At 37.5% G+C, this 15,510-nt stretch overlaps 2 protein-coding genes and 1 non-coding gene across 7 annotated transcripts; 2 read left to right on the forward strand and 1 right to left on the reverse strand.

The window, feature by feature from the left end:
- Positions 1 to 198: 198 nt before the first annotated feature.
- LOC103972378 (uncharacterized) lies at positions 199 to 5,771 on the reverse strand. 2 transcript variants are annotated; one of them, XM_009386698.2, is made up of 5 exons: positions 5,623 to 5,770; positions 5,414 to 5,493; positions 2,853 to 3,445; positions 1,454 to 1,629; positions 199 to 952 (listed from the first exon to the last, which is right to left on the reverse strand). In XM_009386698.2, coding segments are annotated over exons 1-5 (1,338 nt in total). In that variant the 5' UTR covers positions 5,625 to 5,770; the 3' UTR covers positions 199 to 465. The 2 variants fall into 2 exon arrangements, with proteins under 2 accessions (XP_009384973.2, XP_065030431.1); XM_065174359.1 differs by lacking the exon at positions 1,454 to 1,629 and having other exon boundaries at positions 199 to 924; positions 5,623 to 5,771.
- Positions 5,772 to 5,941: 170 nt separating this feature from the next.
- On the forward strand, positions 5,942 to 15,110 carry LOC135585285 (pentatricopeptide repeat-containing protein At1g80270, mitochondrial-like). Of its 4 annotated transcripts, none has more exons than XM_065174357.1 (5): positions 5,942 to 6,116; positions 7,174 to 7,242; positions 7,751 to 7,877; positions 8,627 to 9,221; positions 13,437 to 15,110. In XM_065174357.1, the coding sequence occupies exons 3-5, from the start codon at positions 7,822 to 7,824 to the stop codon at positions 14,682 to 14,684; spliced, it is 1,899 nt and encodes a 632-aa protein (XP_065030429.1). In that variant the 5' UTR covers positions 5,942 to 6,116; positions 7,174 to 7,242; positions 7,751 to 7,821; the 3' UTR covers positions 14,685 to 15,110. The 4 variants fall into 4 exon arrangements, with proteins under 4 accessions (XP_065030429.1, XP_065030430.1, XP_065030427.1 ...); XM_065174355.1 differs by having other exon boundaries at positions 5,943 to 6,116; positions 7,685 to 7,877; XM_065174358.1 differs by lacking the exon at positions 7,174 to 7,242.
- A 131-nt stretch (positions 15,111 to 15,241) lies between these two features.
- On the forward strand, positions 15,242 to 15,314 carry TRNAA-AGC (transfer RNA alanine (anticodon AGC)). The gene has a single exon. It is a non-coding gene; the product is annotated as a tRNA-Ala (tRNA).
- Positions 15,315 to 15,510: the final 196 nt, after the last annotated feature.

The raw sequence follows: 15,510 nt of genomic DNA on the forward strand, positions 1-15,510 counted from the left end.
CAACACTTGTTCAAACAATTACCCATCGCAAGTCCTACTTAACGGTTTTTGCTTCCCTTTTTTGACCAACTAATAATTTGAGTTGATCTTTCTCTCGGAGGGTTTTAATGTACATTGAATTGGATCGGATGAAATCATCCATGCAGTTATCAACAAATAGAAAACACCAGGCAATCACTATGATGCAACTCCATCGAGTAGGGCAATAAGGAAATCCACAACATATATAGATGTACAAAGTAGTTTCTATTAACAAGTTAGTCAATATTCAAAGGTTAGATACTACGTAGAGACTTTGTCATCGGCACACGCAAGAGTTCAATATACATATATGGATGTACATGAAACAAACACTAGGCAAACACCGATACCTCACTGCTTCAAGTTCCAGTATCAACTCACATTCCAAAGCTTCTTTTTGTAAGGAAATTGCCTTCTAAGCATCAAGCGAAGATATGCCCCTCATCAAGGAGAAGCCCATACAAAGTAGTTGCAGACAGCACGCCTAGCTGCGGTCCAATTCCCACACCCAAAGAAGCATCTACCTTGGTTTGGTCCAGGCTTGCGGATGACAGACTTGCTACTCAACACCCCACAGTAACAGTAGGTATGCTTCTCCTTCCCAGTGGAGTCCATGAAAGGATGAATCTGGACAGGCGTGCCAAACACTTCTTTAGGCTCTTGAGTGTGTTCAGATCGATCCAACAAGAAATCACAGGATGCCTTGTATTTCATGGGAACATCCATAGATTGCGACTCTAATGACTTGGTGATGGAGAACTTGAAGCCCATATCCATGAGATGAACCAGGAGGCGGGCAGTGTTACGGGCGTCATCAAGACCACAGTGTGCACGGCCCTCCCACGTCAAGCCAACATGCTCGACAGCATCCTTGAGACCGCAGCGGATGCCTTGAAACATTTCCTGAAATGGAACCTTTAAGTTGATCCACCTGATCAAAATTAAAGAAAAGAAATTTTTTGCATCACTTCGCAAGCAGTCGCACTCGAATATTTTAACTATATTGCCGTAATTGGGAATTGTATCAACATGAAAACAGAAACGTTGGTCAGATTGTTAGGAATTATCATCAAGGAACCTAAAATTTGAATAGAAATCTCTCGCTTGTGGAATGTTAAGCACACACCACAACAACTAATCGAGTATCACAGGATCAACAGGCACTCTTTCTTGCTTGGTTATATAGAACCAAGAACAGCGTCCTTTTATATAGGAACTTGAGGCTAATCAAGTTTGATACATGGGGAGGCTGAAAAGTCTACACACTAGAATTTCTACAGTGGCATAAATTATTGCTGATGAACAGAATCTAAATTGTCTATAGCACAACTGTTGTTCACCAAATGAAACACGACTCTTTGCAAGCAAGATTAGGTGTTGCACCTGTGAAGAAGAATTTCCACGGATCATCGAGAAGCATAGTGATTATTACCTGTTAAAGTAAGCACTCTTTCTGATCCTTTTTAATTTGCATTCAGATTCTAACATAACACAGCAATCCCAGTCACCCCATGTTACTACAGCAAACGTTTTGTGCTTAATTCCTTTACTTTCCAACCATTTATCATGCATGATTAGAGCTTCACTTAGAAGAACTCCTCTGTCTACCTGAGAGTACACAAAATAAAGAGAAGTTAGTAGCTTCATATCAACAGAATACCAAACAACCCATTCAGGAGGAAGAAGGTTTTACACTTCAAAGTTCATTTCATTGGTTGGGCCCCGCTTAAGATAAGGCTCAGTTTAGGAAACATTTTTCATTGGTTAATTTTAGCTATAATTTTGAATAATGTTAATTTTGATGTTAATCTTCTTTTGTTTTATTATTAGATTCAGACAATTTAGCACTTTAATGTTCTGTCGATGGTTAAATGAATGTAATTTGATATTTAGTGGTGTAAACATATTATTAATGATAATCTCTTGCTTACTTCTCGCAATATTTACACTTGGTTGAAACCAGATGTTACAGGTGTGGTTGATGCTACGGGTGAGATAAAACATCTTATCATGTTGATTTATTGACCTTTACAGATGCTTATCTCAAACATTCAATAAGAATACTATCAGATCATGCCAATAAAACAAAGATCCTATCAATACAACCCTCAAATGGATAAGTGTACAAAAGATCAGTTTCAAACCGTGCCAAAGAGCCTATTTTTCACCAGTAACTTATTGCTCATTGAAATTCACAAAACCCAAAAACAAAAAATAATGACTTATAATATGTCATCCACTTCAAAACCAAAATTACAAATAATATTCCAAGGAAGTTTTATTTAAAGATAAAGTTTTATTTATAATAGTTCAAAACGTCTTTTTTCTAACTCAATTAACAAAGTTAGCCAAATCAAGTATATTGAATAATGAAATAGTCTCCATCAAGGTTCGCAATATCGTACCATACCAGTATTTCGACCTGGGCTCGGTACCGGTACGGTACGGTATACCGAGCGGTACACCTGGGTGTACCGAATACTGTAGCACTGCTACAGTACTACAGTAGCTGCTACAGTACTACAGTAGCTGCTACAGTACCTCGGACCGGTAACAGTCGGTCCACGTACCGAAAACCTGTCGAACCGGTACGTACCGTCCGTACCGGGCGGTATGGCTCGGTACGGCAAACCCTGGTCTCCATTACTAATTCATAAAAATGGTGCTTCATAGTACAAGTATTACAAACACTTGGATATCATTAAAACAGTAATTTATATGGACACATAAATTCTTAGCTAAAAACTTACTGCAATTACCATATGTTGAGAAATGAAGAATAACAAAAACATGTAATAGAGATGTATGCTGTGAGATAAATTCATGATAACCTGAAATTGTTGGATCCCGGTGAGTTGCTTGCAGTAATCAGTGAGATGTTTATGATATGCAGGCCTCACGTATGTTTGAAAAACAGCTTCTAGTTGACCAGTTGCACTGTTAACCAAGACAGATGGAAACTCAATGATCTCCTGAGGATGTAACTTCCTGTCTTTGTCACATGTGGCCTCAAAGTCAATAACTACAAAGTACTGAAATTCTTGAATTTGAACTTTATGTTGGTGAGCATGAGGAAACATCTTGACTGGTGGCATGTAACTGCATCCACTTTCAACAGGAATTGAATAATCATGGATTATTGGATAAATATTGTTCTCAGAGGCACTCAATTGGACTTGCTGCCACATTACAAAATCAGGTGGCTGTACAAATGCTTCCTGTTTGTAGAGTGATGCACCGTAACCTTTATTTAATATTGCATAAGGCTCCAAGATTGAGTAATTTGCTTTCGCAGAATCACAAACAGGCACACCCTTTTCATCTTTTGGCTCCGGCAGGACGTTCCAACTTTCTTGAGAGTTAGAATGAGATGCATTATACTTGGGATATCCTAAGAATCCCTCATGGATTCCTTTTGTTTTTTCTGCATTCGAAAAGACACTATGAGCAGATGTCATAGTTTCATATTAATAATATGAAAAGTGACTACAAAAGAAAAATCCACATACAGAAATTGACAAAGATCGCTACGAGCTTGCACAACAAACAAAAATTCATAAATATGAGATCAAATTCTTAAGTACTAATGTGGCAAAACTATGACAGAGAAAGTCAATAGCATGCACGCCAAAAATTCATAAGATTGCAGAAAATGCAACACAGGGTTTTGAGCCAAATGTAGTACAACTATGTGAAAAATAGATTCAAGATAAAGCTTCAAGAGATGCAAGTTTAATATCCACATGCAGTGTATCAGCAAATCACACTATTGGACAAACTTTCATTAAACTAGATAAATAAATATTTCACAGCAAGGATTAATTCTTGGAAACAACATAAGTGCAACATCCTCGTAAAATATAAGGGTCATCGTTCTTCTCCCCTGTAACTGGCCATGTCACTGTCATTATCTCTTGTTATACTATCCTCCATACTCTCAACAGGGTCACCATAAAAGTCCTGTAAGTGTTAAGATTGCTTCATTTAGTCAATGTTGAAGCCTTCGAGTCGCGTCTACTCATAGACTTTGTTAAGTTCAAACATAAGAGATCTGTTGATTATGAAACTAAAGCAGAGGTAGTACCCAAGTCTTCAAGACATTTTAGTTAAGTTGGGCGTCCAATTAGGATTATGTTAAATGACAGTATAACAAAACATGATCAAGACCATGGTTCACCTTATCAGTCCGTACCAATATACGGACCAGCTATTGGGACGGAATATACCGAGTTATACCGAGCATACCGACACATGATATATGGGGGTGTATCAATATACCGCCCGCACTGATCTCCTATCGGATCAGTATGTACTGTCCGTACTGAGTGATACGCCACGGTATGACAAAACTTGATAAAGACATCTATTTATCCATGCAAATGTTGACCAGCATGAGCATTGCATGTGACAATGACACCTCAGCTCTCAATGAAAAATTGCAGATTAGTTTTAATAGGAGTACCGTCGAGCATCCATCATAGTTCCTCAGAATTTATGTCAGTGTTCTTGAAAACTTTTCTACATGATTTTAAACCATTAATGAAGTTCCATAAGGAGGAAGAACACACAGCTACTGGACAATATGTTTCGTCACCAACACACTTTGAGCTGCAAACCCAATATATTCAATGACAAAGTCCCGTTATTATTTCACGTTCCAAGTTCATGATATTAAGCAACGCTTAACAATAAATAGAAGTTACGAGACATCCAAGATCACATGACAAGTCCACACATAGCATGTTTTCATCAAATAAAGCTAACTTCTCTAAACGCCAAATGTACGATCAAACAACTCCAAGTTTTCTAGCATAATACATAACCCATTTTTGTGGCATAGTAATATCAAATTGCTTATTTTATCAAAATATATGAATCAAGAAAAAGAAAAACAATCGAGTGAGCATAAATCCAACATTAACTCTAATAAGAATTGCCAGCAAAAATTATCAGAAGAACAAATATAAGTTATTTATAGAAACCCTTTAATCAGAACATAATGGTAATAGCAAACATATTAATCTTTCCAAGTCAACCATCCAACCAAATCCAAACCCCATCACCCACAATTCTCACCGCCGCCTCAGCATTGCAACCCTCGAGATCGATGACCGACGCAAAAAAGACGCCAGTCTTTCACCAATTGCGCACACAAGACTCGACGATCTAATGCGGGAGAGAAATGATATCATCATCCGGTAGCAAGCTTCCTCAAACACAGCAATCTTACAACTCATGATTCCGACCAAATCCGAGCCTCAACATCTATAATTCTCATCAGGCCCCTACGTTACAACCCTCGAAATCGATCACCAACCCTAAACGGATACCAATCTTTCGCCACGAGAATGCAGAAAAATCTGATGCGGGAAAGAATACAAGAATATCCTACCTTTCGCTGCCGGATCATGATTCCCGAGGAAGCCATGTCCCTCCAAAGCACGGAACAGATTATGTTTCCCGTCGCTCGACCTAAAACCCACGATCGAACCAAAATCAAAATCCAACGCGGTCAAAGAACGCGATCCGAGAACGAACAGAAAGAGCGCGAATTCGATCACGAAGAAACCGAAGCTCCGCCAAAATCGAAACTGTTCTTACATGGGCGTGAGAGGAATCGAGCGGGGGAAGAAAGCGGCCACAATCTTGGTCTCGTTCTTCGCTGCGAGACGAGACCCGCGTGTTTGGACAAACAGGTCTCAGATCTGCTGTTTCTTTGCAAGCAGCAGACGCCAAAAAGAGGCGACCTATAAAACGTATGAGATACGTGGCAGTGAGTTGTTGGTGGAAATTTTCGATCACTGGCAGGAAGATTATAATCGCCAAGACATGGGAAGCGTGGGGCCCACGCAACAGATGTCGTTTTGCCACGATCCTACGGCTCAGATAACATCCGACGAGTCGGATCGGTCCCTGAAACGGAGCAGCAGTGGACTCGGGACGACTCGCGAGTCGACTCGAGTTCACCGCGTCGACTCAACGGGCTTCTTATTCCAGGCGATGTGCGACGCGAGCCCTAGCTGCTGCCGCTGCCAACTTCGTCAGCCGAGCACTTCTACACCGCCTTTGCACGTCGCCACCTCCCTCTCCTGCAGGTTCCGTCATCTCCTCTTCTCCCGTTCCTTCTCTTCGCTTCTCCTCCCGTCTCTTCTCCGTCGCGTCTGCTCTTTCTCTCCTCTCTTGCCCTCTCTTGTTCTCTCCTCCCATCACAAAGTCCGAATGCCTTTGTCTCCAGGAAACTGCGGTATTTGCTATCACAAGACTGTTCTAACTGCAAACTTTATGTGTTTATTGGACGATGTACCAAATGAAATGACGATATTTTGTTATAGCTACATATGTTGATCTTCTGTTATGGATTTTGATGATAATAATGGGTTAGTGTACTAAAGATATTGTGCAATCTTTATTAGTAAGCATATGTTTTGCTGCACGTTAAGCATAGGTTGTAATGAAACAAATCCTGCAATTATAAAGCATCCTCTGGTCTTTAGAGAGGAAAAAAAACGCATACCAACACCTACGTTGATGTGCCCATCATATTTGAAATCCTCCAAACTATTTATCTCCAACTTGATTCCCCCAACCTCAAGTGCATTCACCAATTCATGATAAACTGGCACCGCACAGTGAATTGAAAATGAGGAACTGAAGTGCTCAGTAAGGCCTTGCATGAACGTGTGGTTTTGTGTTTTCGTTGAGTTTTAGCATTGTGTAGCCTCTTATTGGAAAAAAAAAAAAAAGGTTATTATGCTGTTTACCGGTCATGATATAGAAAGCATGCATTTGGTCAAGGTCACAACTCACAAATCACAATATCTCTGGAAAAAGTTAGTAAATACAAAGTTGTTTAATTATTATAATAGCCATGTCATCACTAATACAAATATACAAACAGTCTTGAGTATCATTTTTGAGATGCTTAAGTGGCAAGACAGATTGAATCATTGTAAACCTGTAAAAAATACACAAAACAACAAATTATTATTAATTCAAATAAAAGATATGATTATCAAATTATGCCATCACTTTAATAAAAATGTTATCATTAGTTTAATATATGAGAGTTATTAAATCTTAACAAAAACAATTATTTATAAAATTTTATGTGTATATATCAACTTACAATTACTTTTTTTATGAATTCTACAGTATGAGTTTATGGCCTTCTATACAATCCTAGGCAGGAAAGCCAGTTTGACAACCGTGGCTGGGGCAAAGGTGAGAATTTATGGATGACGGGGTTTGGATTTGGACAGATGGTTGACTTCAAAGCTTGTTATGTTTGTGATTGCCACTGTATTCTGGTTAAAGGGCTTCTGTAAATAACTTACAGTTGTTGTTCTGATTCTTTTTGCTTGTTATTCTCGTTAGATTTTTGCTGGATCTATGTATGCTCACTTGGTTTTTTTTTTTTTTTCTTGATTCAGATCTTTTGATAAAGTAGGAAATTTGATATTATTTCATTTTAGAAGTAGAGTTATGTGCTTTACTTAAAAAAACACATGCATTCTTTTGCTAGTGAGCTTGGAGTTTTTTTATAACAGTACTTACGATGAAGAAATTAGCCTTCGTTGATAGAAACATGCTCTGCGTAGACTTGTCACATGGTCTTGTATGTATCATGACTTTCAGTTGTTTAACTGTTGCCTAATATCTTTAGGCCTGCATAAACTTGGAACTTGAAATAATGCTGGGACCTTCTTATAAAATTATATTGAGTTTGCAGCTTAAAGTGTCAGCTTAAAATTATGCTCAATCTTGACCTCTGCCGAATGCCTGAAAGAATCTGATATCTGAATGGGTGGAGGTGTCGCCATATGGGCACTCCGAAGAGCTGCTGCTCATTCCATGAGGTGAGTGTTGCAGTCCTGTTGCCTCTGGAGTTTGTTTTGTGGAATCCATTGGGAAGGTCTAATCTAAATCCAAATATTGCTTATATTTCCCTGTCATGGTTTGCTGAAGTTTAACTGTTGGTTTGTTAGGACGTCTAATTGTTTGCATGCAAACGGTTTATTTCATGAATGCATTTTTTCTTTAAATGTTGTCATGTTTTATTTGTGATGTATGTTTGCAATTATATCTTGTCATATGTGATTTCATTTTCTTACAAAGATATTTTGCCATTTAAGAAAGAAGTAGTAGTCAATGTTTTATGAATTATAAAGTTATGTTCATCTTATGCCTGATAAAATATGGTACATCAGTCATTTCTTGAGTGCATACTGCATACTATATTTACCTTTTCTGGTTCGTCTTTGATGTTTCATTTTTTCGGGGCTTATCTTAATAATTATTAACATTTGCAATCTAAGTGCTTTCAAATGGTCCAATTTGTTCGAAAGCAGATGTATGTTGTTGCTCTTTATTTCTTGTACCCAGAGACTAAAGTATTAGGTTACTTGTAACTTGTGCATGCCTGATAAACAAGCATGGTGATGTATTTAGCTGGGTTTTAATGAGATAACAGAGAATACAAGTCTTATTGCAACTTACCATTGGAGATCATATCCTACATTGGCTGAGCTAGTAACTGGTACAGGAAACAGTGAATTTTGTTTATATTGATAAGAGGTGATATTGATTTGTTTAATGTTAATCTCAGGGGTCAGAGTCACGACATTATGTTAGCTCATGTGTGCTGCATGGATTCTAAATTATCAAGAAATAGCTTGGTTCATGAAAAAGGGCATTGTGACAAAGGTTCTAACATTTCCAAGGGTTGCATACTGTTGAAGCCATACTCCAGTGGGTGTTCTTATTCTGTAATGTCTTTTCTATGGTGTCGAAAGCTTTCATCTGATGTTGGAGCAAGACAGGGCCAGAAGGATGATGATTTAGAGGATGGGTTTTCTGACAAAGAATTACCTCCAGAAGCTGATGCAATGGTAGAACTTGAGGAGAATGAGAATGATGAGGAGTTGGTGTCTGAAGGAGAGATCTCTGAAGAAGACACAAAGATAACTGCTAATGACTCACTTGGTTTGTTGGACTGTGTATCAGATTTTCCTATGAAGAAGAGAAGACGGGTAAAGAGGGCTCAATCTCCACTTTTCAAGATCATAATGGGAGCTCCATCAGACTCATTTAACAGCACACTTGATAAGTGGGTCAAAGACGGTAATCGATTGGGACGAGATGAAATTTCTTTTACAATGCTGAATCTTAGGAGATACCGGCTTTATATGAAAGCTCTACAGGTGAGAGATTTTTATCAATATGAACTTAGAATGTTGTTTGTTGTTTTTTTTTATTTTTGATGTTGAACTCAATTGACTATGATTTTACTTGGTTAGACAAGTTTCTTTCACTCTTTGATTTTTGCAAGTCTTGAATCTACAGCATGACATTTTGTGAGCAAATCACTTTGCATATTATATGTGAATTTGCTCTTACTTTAGGTTAAGAGTATGAATAATTTAAGTGTCACTTAGTCTATCGATACCAGTCAATCTTGACACATTACTCTGTCGTGCCATAGCATTCCTTACTGTGCTTGTGTTAGCATGTGCAAGGATGAGTTGCTGGGCCCTAGACTGACCATCCATGAGTGTCACATGCTGCCACAGTGTGCCACACGACCCAGTAACACTAATATTGACATGGCAGAAGGGGGTGTGGAAAATCTGTAAGTTCCCAACATGGTAGTTTGACACTGCACCATGCAAAACAGTCGGAACTGACCTGTACTTTAGCCCATGAATAGGACATGAGATTGAACCCTGTCCCCATCTTCTCTCTTTAAACCAAAAAGTGGTGATGAGGAAAAAGATAAAAGAATAGACAAAATTAAAGCTTACTTGCCATCATATGGAGGGTATCCATGACACTGTTTGCCTTTTGCTTGCAGTTGAAAAATTGAATGTCATTTGCCTTCCTGTTGCCCTTGGTCCTTCTATGTTCAAGAGATTTGAGCAGGATGATGAACACATTTTCATTTTTTGTGTAACTGCATAATATATTACACCTTTTTTATAAATAGTGGCGGGAGAAGATTACATTGATGTTGCTTATGTAAAGAAAATATTATATAAACCTTTTACTGTACCAACTGATTTCACAAATTGTTCCATAACCATAATAGAACGTATCTATGGTGCCCTATCACAGAGAATGGGGCTGAAATCATACTTATCATAGTTCAACCTCATGGCCAGTGCCCTTTTTATGTTGATCTTTTTTGTCCATTTCCAATGCACTCATATCAATGCTCTTATTGTCCAATTATGGAATGGTCACATCTCTACTATTGTGGTGTTGCATATTCCATTATGGTCACTTAGTATAGTGATGGAGCTAGCAATTTGTTACAGAAATATATACTGATGGTTATGTGACTTATGTCAAAGTGACTTGTGAAGGATTTGAATGAGTGCATTATTTAACAAATCAATCATGAAGCATTATTTGTGAAATCTAAATTTGTATAATTGATCACTTAACATCATGCATCTATGGAATTTTTGCATACATTCTATTCTTGCAATATCTATCCTATTTTCTTTTTTTATTTCTCTTTCAAGATTGGCTTAATTATTGGTATCAATATCTCTGCAGTTTTGATTGCTAATCTCTAGCTTTGGATATTTCCTCAATAAAGCTTGTTGGTTTAGTTTTGGTACTTTACTGAAATTAATAAAAAAATAGGGGAACTTAATTTGTGCTTTGACTTGAATTTTCTCGACAAACAAATCTGAATATATCAGATATTCCAATCTATACATCTAAATGATTGATTTATATAATCATAATTATGGGTGTATTATCCAGGGTTTGTCATGCTGCGATATATTGCCCGTCATGGGTTGTAAGTACTGGTCCGACAGGGGATCGGTACGTGAACCACCCTATGTCGGGTGGTCTATGTTAAATGGTCCCGTATCACCCAATACGGAGTTTGTACCAATCGAAACGATTGAAATCGAACCATTACCGACCCGTACTGATCAATAACGATCGTATTGCGTTCAATATTGATTAAGGGCCATGATTGATTTGATTCTAATAGTTAATTTAACCGTTTGGGCCAGTAGAAAGGGATTTTAAATACTTTCTACTCCTTTCAACCCCTTTCACTCTCTCAAACTCTTCAACTCTTAAGCTTGTCGTATTCATATTATGGAGGATCTTATGGCCAATAGCAGTACGATGATAGTTGGTCATTCTTCTTCGAGCAGCAGTACAGTGATCGATCTTATGATACGAAGCAGTAACCCGATGGCGAAAGTAGAAGTTTTGGTATTCTCCAACCTCCTCACCAATACACGCCATAATCGTAATTGCCTCATGAGCCACCTCGGACACGTGTGGTTCACGACGATCAGATTACGACCATCACCACATTGATGCACTAATGACATATGGTGTATCAGTATACTATATTGTGGGATCAATTTCCGGATTGGTTCTAACAAACTTATCAAATTGATATACAGATACATAGGATCAAGGACTCCGATCCATTGCCCGTGGAGTCCCATCATTTTTTTTAGTGGTAGAACCAGGTATATCCATCGATCGATTATTTGATTCATTTGAATTTTAAATTTAAATTATTTAACTCATAATCTAACAATTCAAATAATTTCTTTGTAGATAATTTATTATCAACGGAAGGATGGTTCAGAATGTACCACAAAGTTGCTCCTCAAAGTTTGAAAAAGATATGTGCTACTATTATTTCTTAATTTATATTATTTTTATTAAAATTATACTAAATTTATATTTATTTTCAACTTAAAAACCCTAATCTAACTTTTTTTTTAATTTGTAGAAATTTTTGGAGCTATTTTTTGCCCTTTTTCTGTGTCGTCGATATGTCCCATTGTATTGACACATGGCACACGGGTATGAAGTGGCATGTACCATGCTATCGGTCAGTTAGCACACCAGTTCGAACCAATAAGATGAACTTTGATATTGTCCCCTTAGTTCGTTTTTTCTTGTAAGCTGTAAATGTGGTAAACAAGTATATTTTGGGTGTATAACCTATATAGACATCTGTCAGGGTCAGATATTAAGATTCCAAGTGAAATTTGAGGGCAAAGGTTAAAATGACCCAAAACTTGAGCAATAAAAATGTTCTAGATCAACATGTTTTTGTTGGTCAAGCTAAAGAACGCTTATAGATAACCCATAAAAATGTTAGTGGATACACATAATATTTATATTCCTGTGTACTGGGTAAAAATAAGGACCTTTTGTAGATAAATTCTTGTTGATGTGTGTGTGTGTGTGTGTGTGTTTGGTTTGATGGTTATTTTACCTTCATTTTTCTTGCATCACTTGCATTAGGATAATACATCATCAGCCTCTTGGACTGATTCAAGTGACTTGTTGTGCTTCCAATGTGAGTTAGGGTTGCACAAATCTCTGATTCTTTCAAATGATAAGTTGGAGAGTCCTGGTGCTATTCGAAGGATGACTGAAAGATCTTCTTGGACATAAAGATCAGGGCGAACTTCAGATATGTAAGAAGACAGAACTTTTCTTCCAATCATATTGAGCTAAAGATATGTTGGAATGGTCAGTGGGTGAAGCAACATGAAGATTAAACAAAATATATCAGCTATCAGTATTTATTTGAATGAAAAAATCTTAGCAATTATAATTAAAATTCTAAACTGAAGTGTGTACCAAAAACCTTTCTATTGGAAAATTTCTAGTGTTATAAGGAACTACATCTTTTTTTACTTATTCAATATAAGTATGCTATAGAACAGTTGGCAACTAGTACAATCTAGAGACTATGTTTCTGAATTTGTGATAGTATGGCAGGCCTTGGCAACAAAAAGTGCCTTAGCAATTGAAAATCATCATCTTGAGCACTAGGGTATTTTGATATTTAGTTTCTTAGATCTGCGGCATCTGCCTAGCCTCCTTCATGTGATTATATGAAATCTGTGCTGTGAAGTTGTCTGTCTTGTTCGTTCTGTGCTAAATTAGGGTTCTTGCTCTTGGAGTGTTGTAGGATAATACCATAAAGATGTATACACTGAAGCTAAGAATTTAATTTTTACATTATTTTTGTTTGACGGGACTAGTTGATAAATACATGGTCTTTATTTTTGGACCACAGAAAGCATCTATATGCATTAACTTTGAACTAAGAGTGGTCTATTTTTCCTTTATGTGACATTTTCATATTAATTCAATTTTAATCTCTTATTCTTATATTGATATCTTTCAATAGTTCCTTTAAGATCTCAAAAGAGATCAAAAGAGCACTAACAGCTGCATGATTGTGTGTGAATTTATAGCAAATCAACATAAAGATTACATCTGGCACATTTTGTGCTGTTCAGTACCATTAATCAATTTTTCTATACAGAAATTATACATTTGAGATGTCCACTTTTTGTGCATGTGCTTATTGTTTTTCATGCTAGTCCAATAACTTGTATGATCTTGTGTAGTTTCTCAAGTGGCTCGAAGCAAACAAGTGTATTGAATTTCTTGAGCATGACTATGCTTCCCATTTGGATTTGATTGCTAAAGTGCTCGGTCTTCAGAAGGCTGAAGATTACTTAGAAAAAGTTCCAGAATCCCTAAGAGGTGAGGTGATATATAGAACTCTTCTAGCTAACTGTGTTGCCACCAACGACTTACAGAAATCGGAAGCTGTTTTTAATAAAATTAAGGATCTTGGTCTCCCCATTACAACCTTTTCTTGCAACCAACTACTGCTGCTTTATGAAAGGATTGATTTTAAGAAGATTGCTAATGTTCTCTCGTTGATGGAAAGGGAGAATGTGAAACCATCTCCTTTCACATACAGGCTATTGATAGACATGAAAGGGCGTGCAAAGGATGTACTAGGAATGGAGAAGATTATAGACATGATGAAGGCCCAAGGGGTGGAGCCTAATTTGGTGATTCAAGCTATGGTTGCAAAGTATTACATATTTGCTGGCCTCAAGGAGAAGGCAGAAGCAATCTTACGGGAGATAGAAGGTGGTGACATTGAGGAGAACCATGATGCTTGCATGGCTCTTCTTCCTCTTTACGCAGCTCTTGGTAAAGCAGATGAGGTGGGAAGAATTTGGAAGATTTGCAAATCCGACCCACTTCTAGATGAGTGTTTATCTGCCATAAAGGCCTGGGGCATTGTTGGGCAGACAGAAAATGCAGAGGAAGTCTTTGAGAATATGCTCAAGAGATGGAAGACTGTCCCGTCAAAGTACTACAATGAGTTGTTGAAGGCTTTTGTGAATAATAAGCTTCTATCTAAGGGAGAGGAATTTGCAAGGCGGATGTCAGACAATGGGTACTTTATCGACCAGACAAATTTGGATGCACTTGTGAAGCTGTATGTGGATGTTGGGGAGGTGGAGAAAGCTGATTCCATATTGTACAAAGCATTCAAGTACAACAATACTAGGCCCCTTTGTAGCTCGTATGTGGTGGTGTTAGACAAGTACTCTGAAAGGGGAGATATCCATAATGCTGAGAAGATCTTTCAGCAGATGAGGCAGTTCGGATATGTTGACAGATTGAAGCCGTATCTATCCTTACTCCAGACTTACATAAATGCAAAGTCTCCAGCATATGGATTCAGGGAAAGGATGAGGGCGGATAATGTATTGTCTAACAAGGTTGTGGAAGCAAAACTAGCAGCGGCCGATCCATTCAGAAATCCTCAGCTCTCAGGATTGTTTGGTTGAGTTGGGAATCTTTCTTTCAAGCAAGTTGGATGGGAGCAGATAATGTATTGTCTAACAAGGTTGCGGAAGCAAAACTAGCATCCACCAATCCATTCAGGAGTGCTCAGGTCTCAGGATTGCTTGATTGAGTTGGGAATCCTTCTTGCAAGCAAGTCGAATGAAGCAACCATACCATAATGTGCAGGCTCTGCCTGAGAAATAGGTTCGGAAGTGGTCTGAGTCCTGGTATTGGAGCATGTCTTTCATAACTACCTTGGCAGTGGAAGTATCGAAGGTGCCATGGTAGAGATTCGAGCTCTAGTTTCAAAACGAGCTATAGTGTCGTAGCCCATCATATTTTTCGTTTTCTATATATGTTAAAAATATGTACATGTAATGTATTTGATACCCTCAATCATATCTTTAGTGTCATCCTTGTTAAACTTATCCAAATGCTTATATGGCTTATGTTAGCAAACAACAATAGTTCGCAGGGCTAGGAAGCAAATGCGATGGTCACTTTATCTTTAGAAATAGATTTCTTTAAGTTAAATTTCTGCGAATCAAATAATATCACCGGGGATATAGCTCAGATGGTAGAGCGCTCGCTTAGCATGCGAGAGGTACGGGGATCGATACCCCGCATCTCCATTTTTTTCGAATTTATGTTTTTTCTTTTGTTTTTCTCCCTAGCAAACAATAAGTTTGAGAAATAAAAAATATAGCTTATCAAAGAAAATATATATTTTTTTTAATATTAAAGAAAATATTTCATTGAAAAATCTTAATTAGATAATAATTTAAAAATGTTATAGAAGTATTTCTACTTTGAATACTACTAAAGTTA

This window comes from Musa acuminata, chromosome BXJ3-11 (assembly GCF_036884655.1).
Source record: "Musa acuminata AAA Group cultivar baxijiao chromosome BXJ3-11, Cavendish_Baxijiao_AAA, whole genome shotgun sequence".
Taxonomy (NCBI): domain Eukaryota; kingdom Viridiplantae; phylum Streptophyta; class Magnoliopsida; order Zingiberales; family Musaceae; genus Musa; species Musa acuminata.

What these genes read in the sequence shown, in the direction of transcription:
- LOC135585285 (XM_065174357.1), top strand. Translation starts at nt 7,822, where the DNA reads ATGGGTGGAGGTGTCGCCATATGGGCACTCCGAAGAGCTGCTGCTCAT. An exon ending in GCTGCTGCTCATTCCATGAG is followed by an intron (nt 7,878 to 8,626) that starts GTGAGTGTTGCA and finishes TGTTAATCTCAG; the next exon opens with GGGTCAGAGTCACGACATTA. An exon ending in TTTATATGAAAGCTCTACAG is followed by an intron (nt 9,222 to 13,436) that starts GTGAGAGATTTT and finishes GATCTTGTGTAG; the next exon opens with TTTCTCAAGTGGCTCGAAGC.
- LOC103972378 (XM_009386698.2), bottom strand. An exon ending in CCGGGATCCAACAATTTCAG is followed by an intron (nt 1,630 to 2,852) that starts GTTATCATGAAT and finishes GTGTACTCTCAG; the next exon opens with GTAGACAGAGGAGTTCTTCT. An exon ending in AAGAGTGCTTACTTTAACAG is followed by an intron (nt 953 to 1,453) that starts GTAATAATCACT and finishes AATTTTGATCAG; the next exon opens with GTGGATCAACTTAAAGGTTC.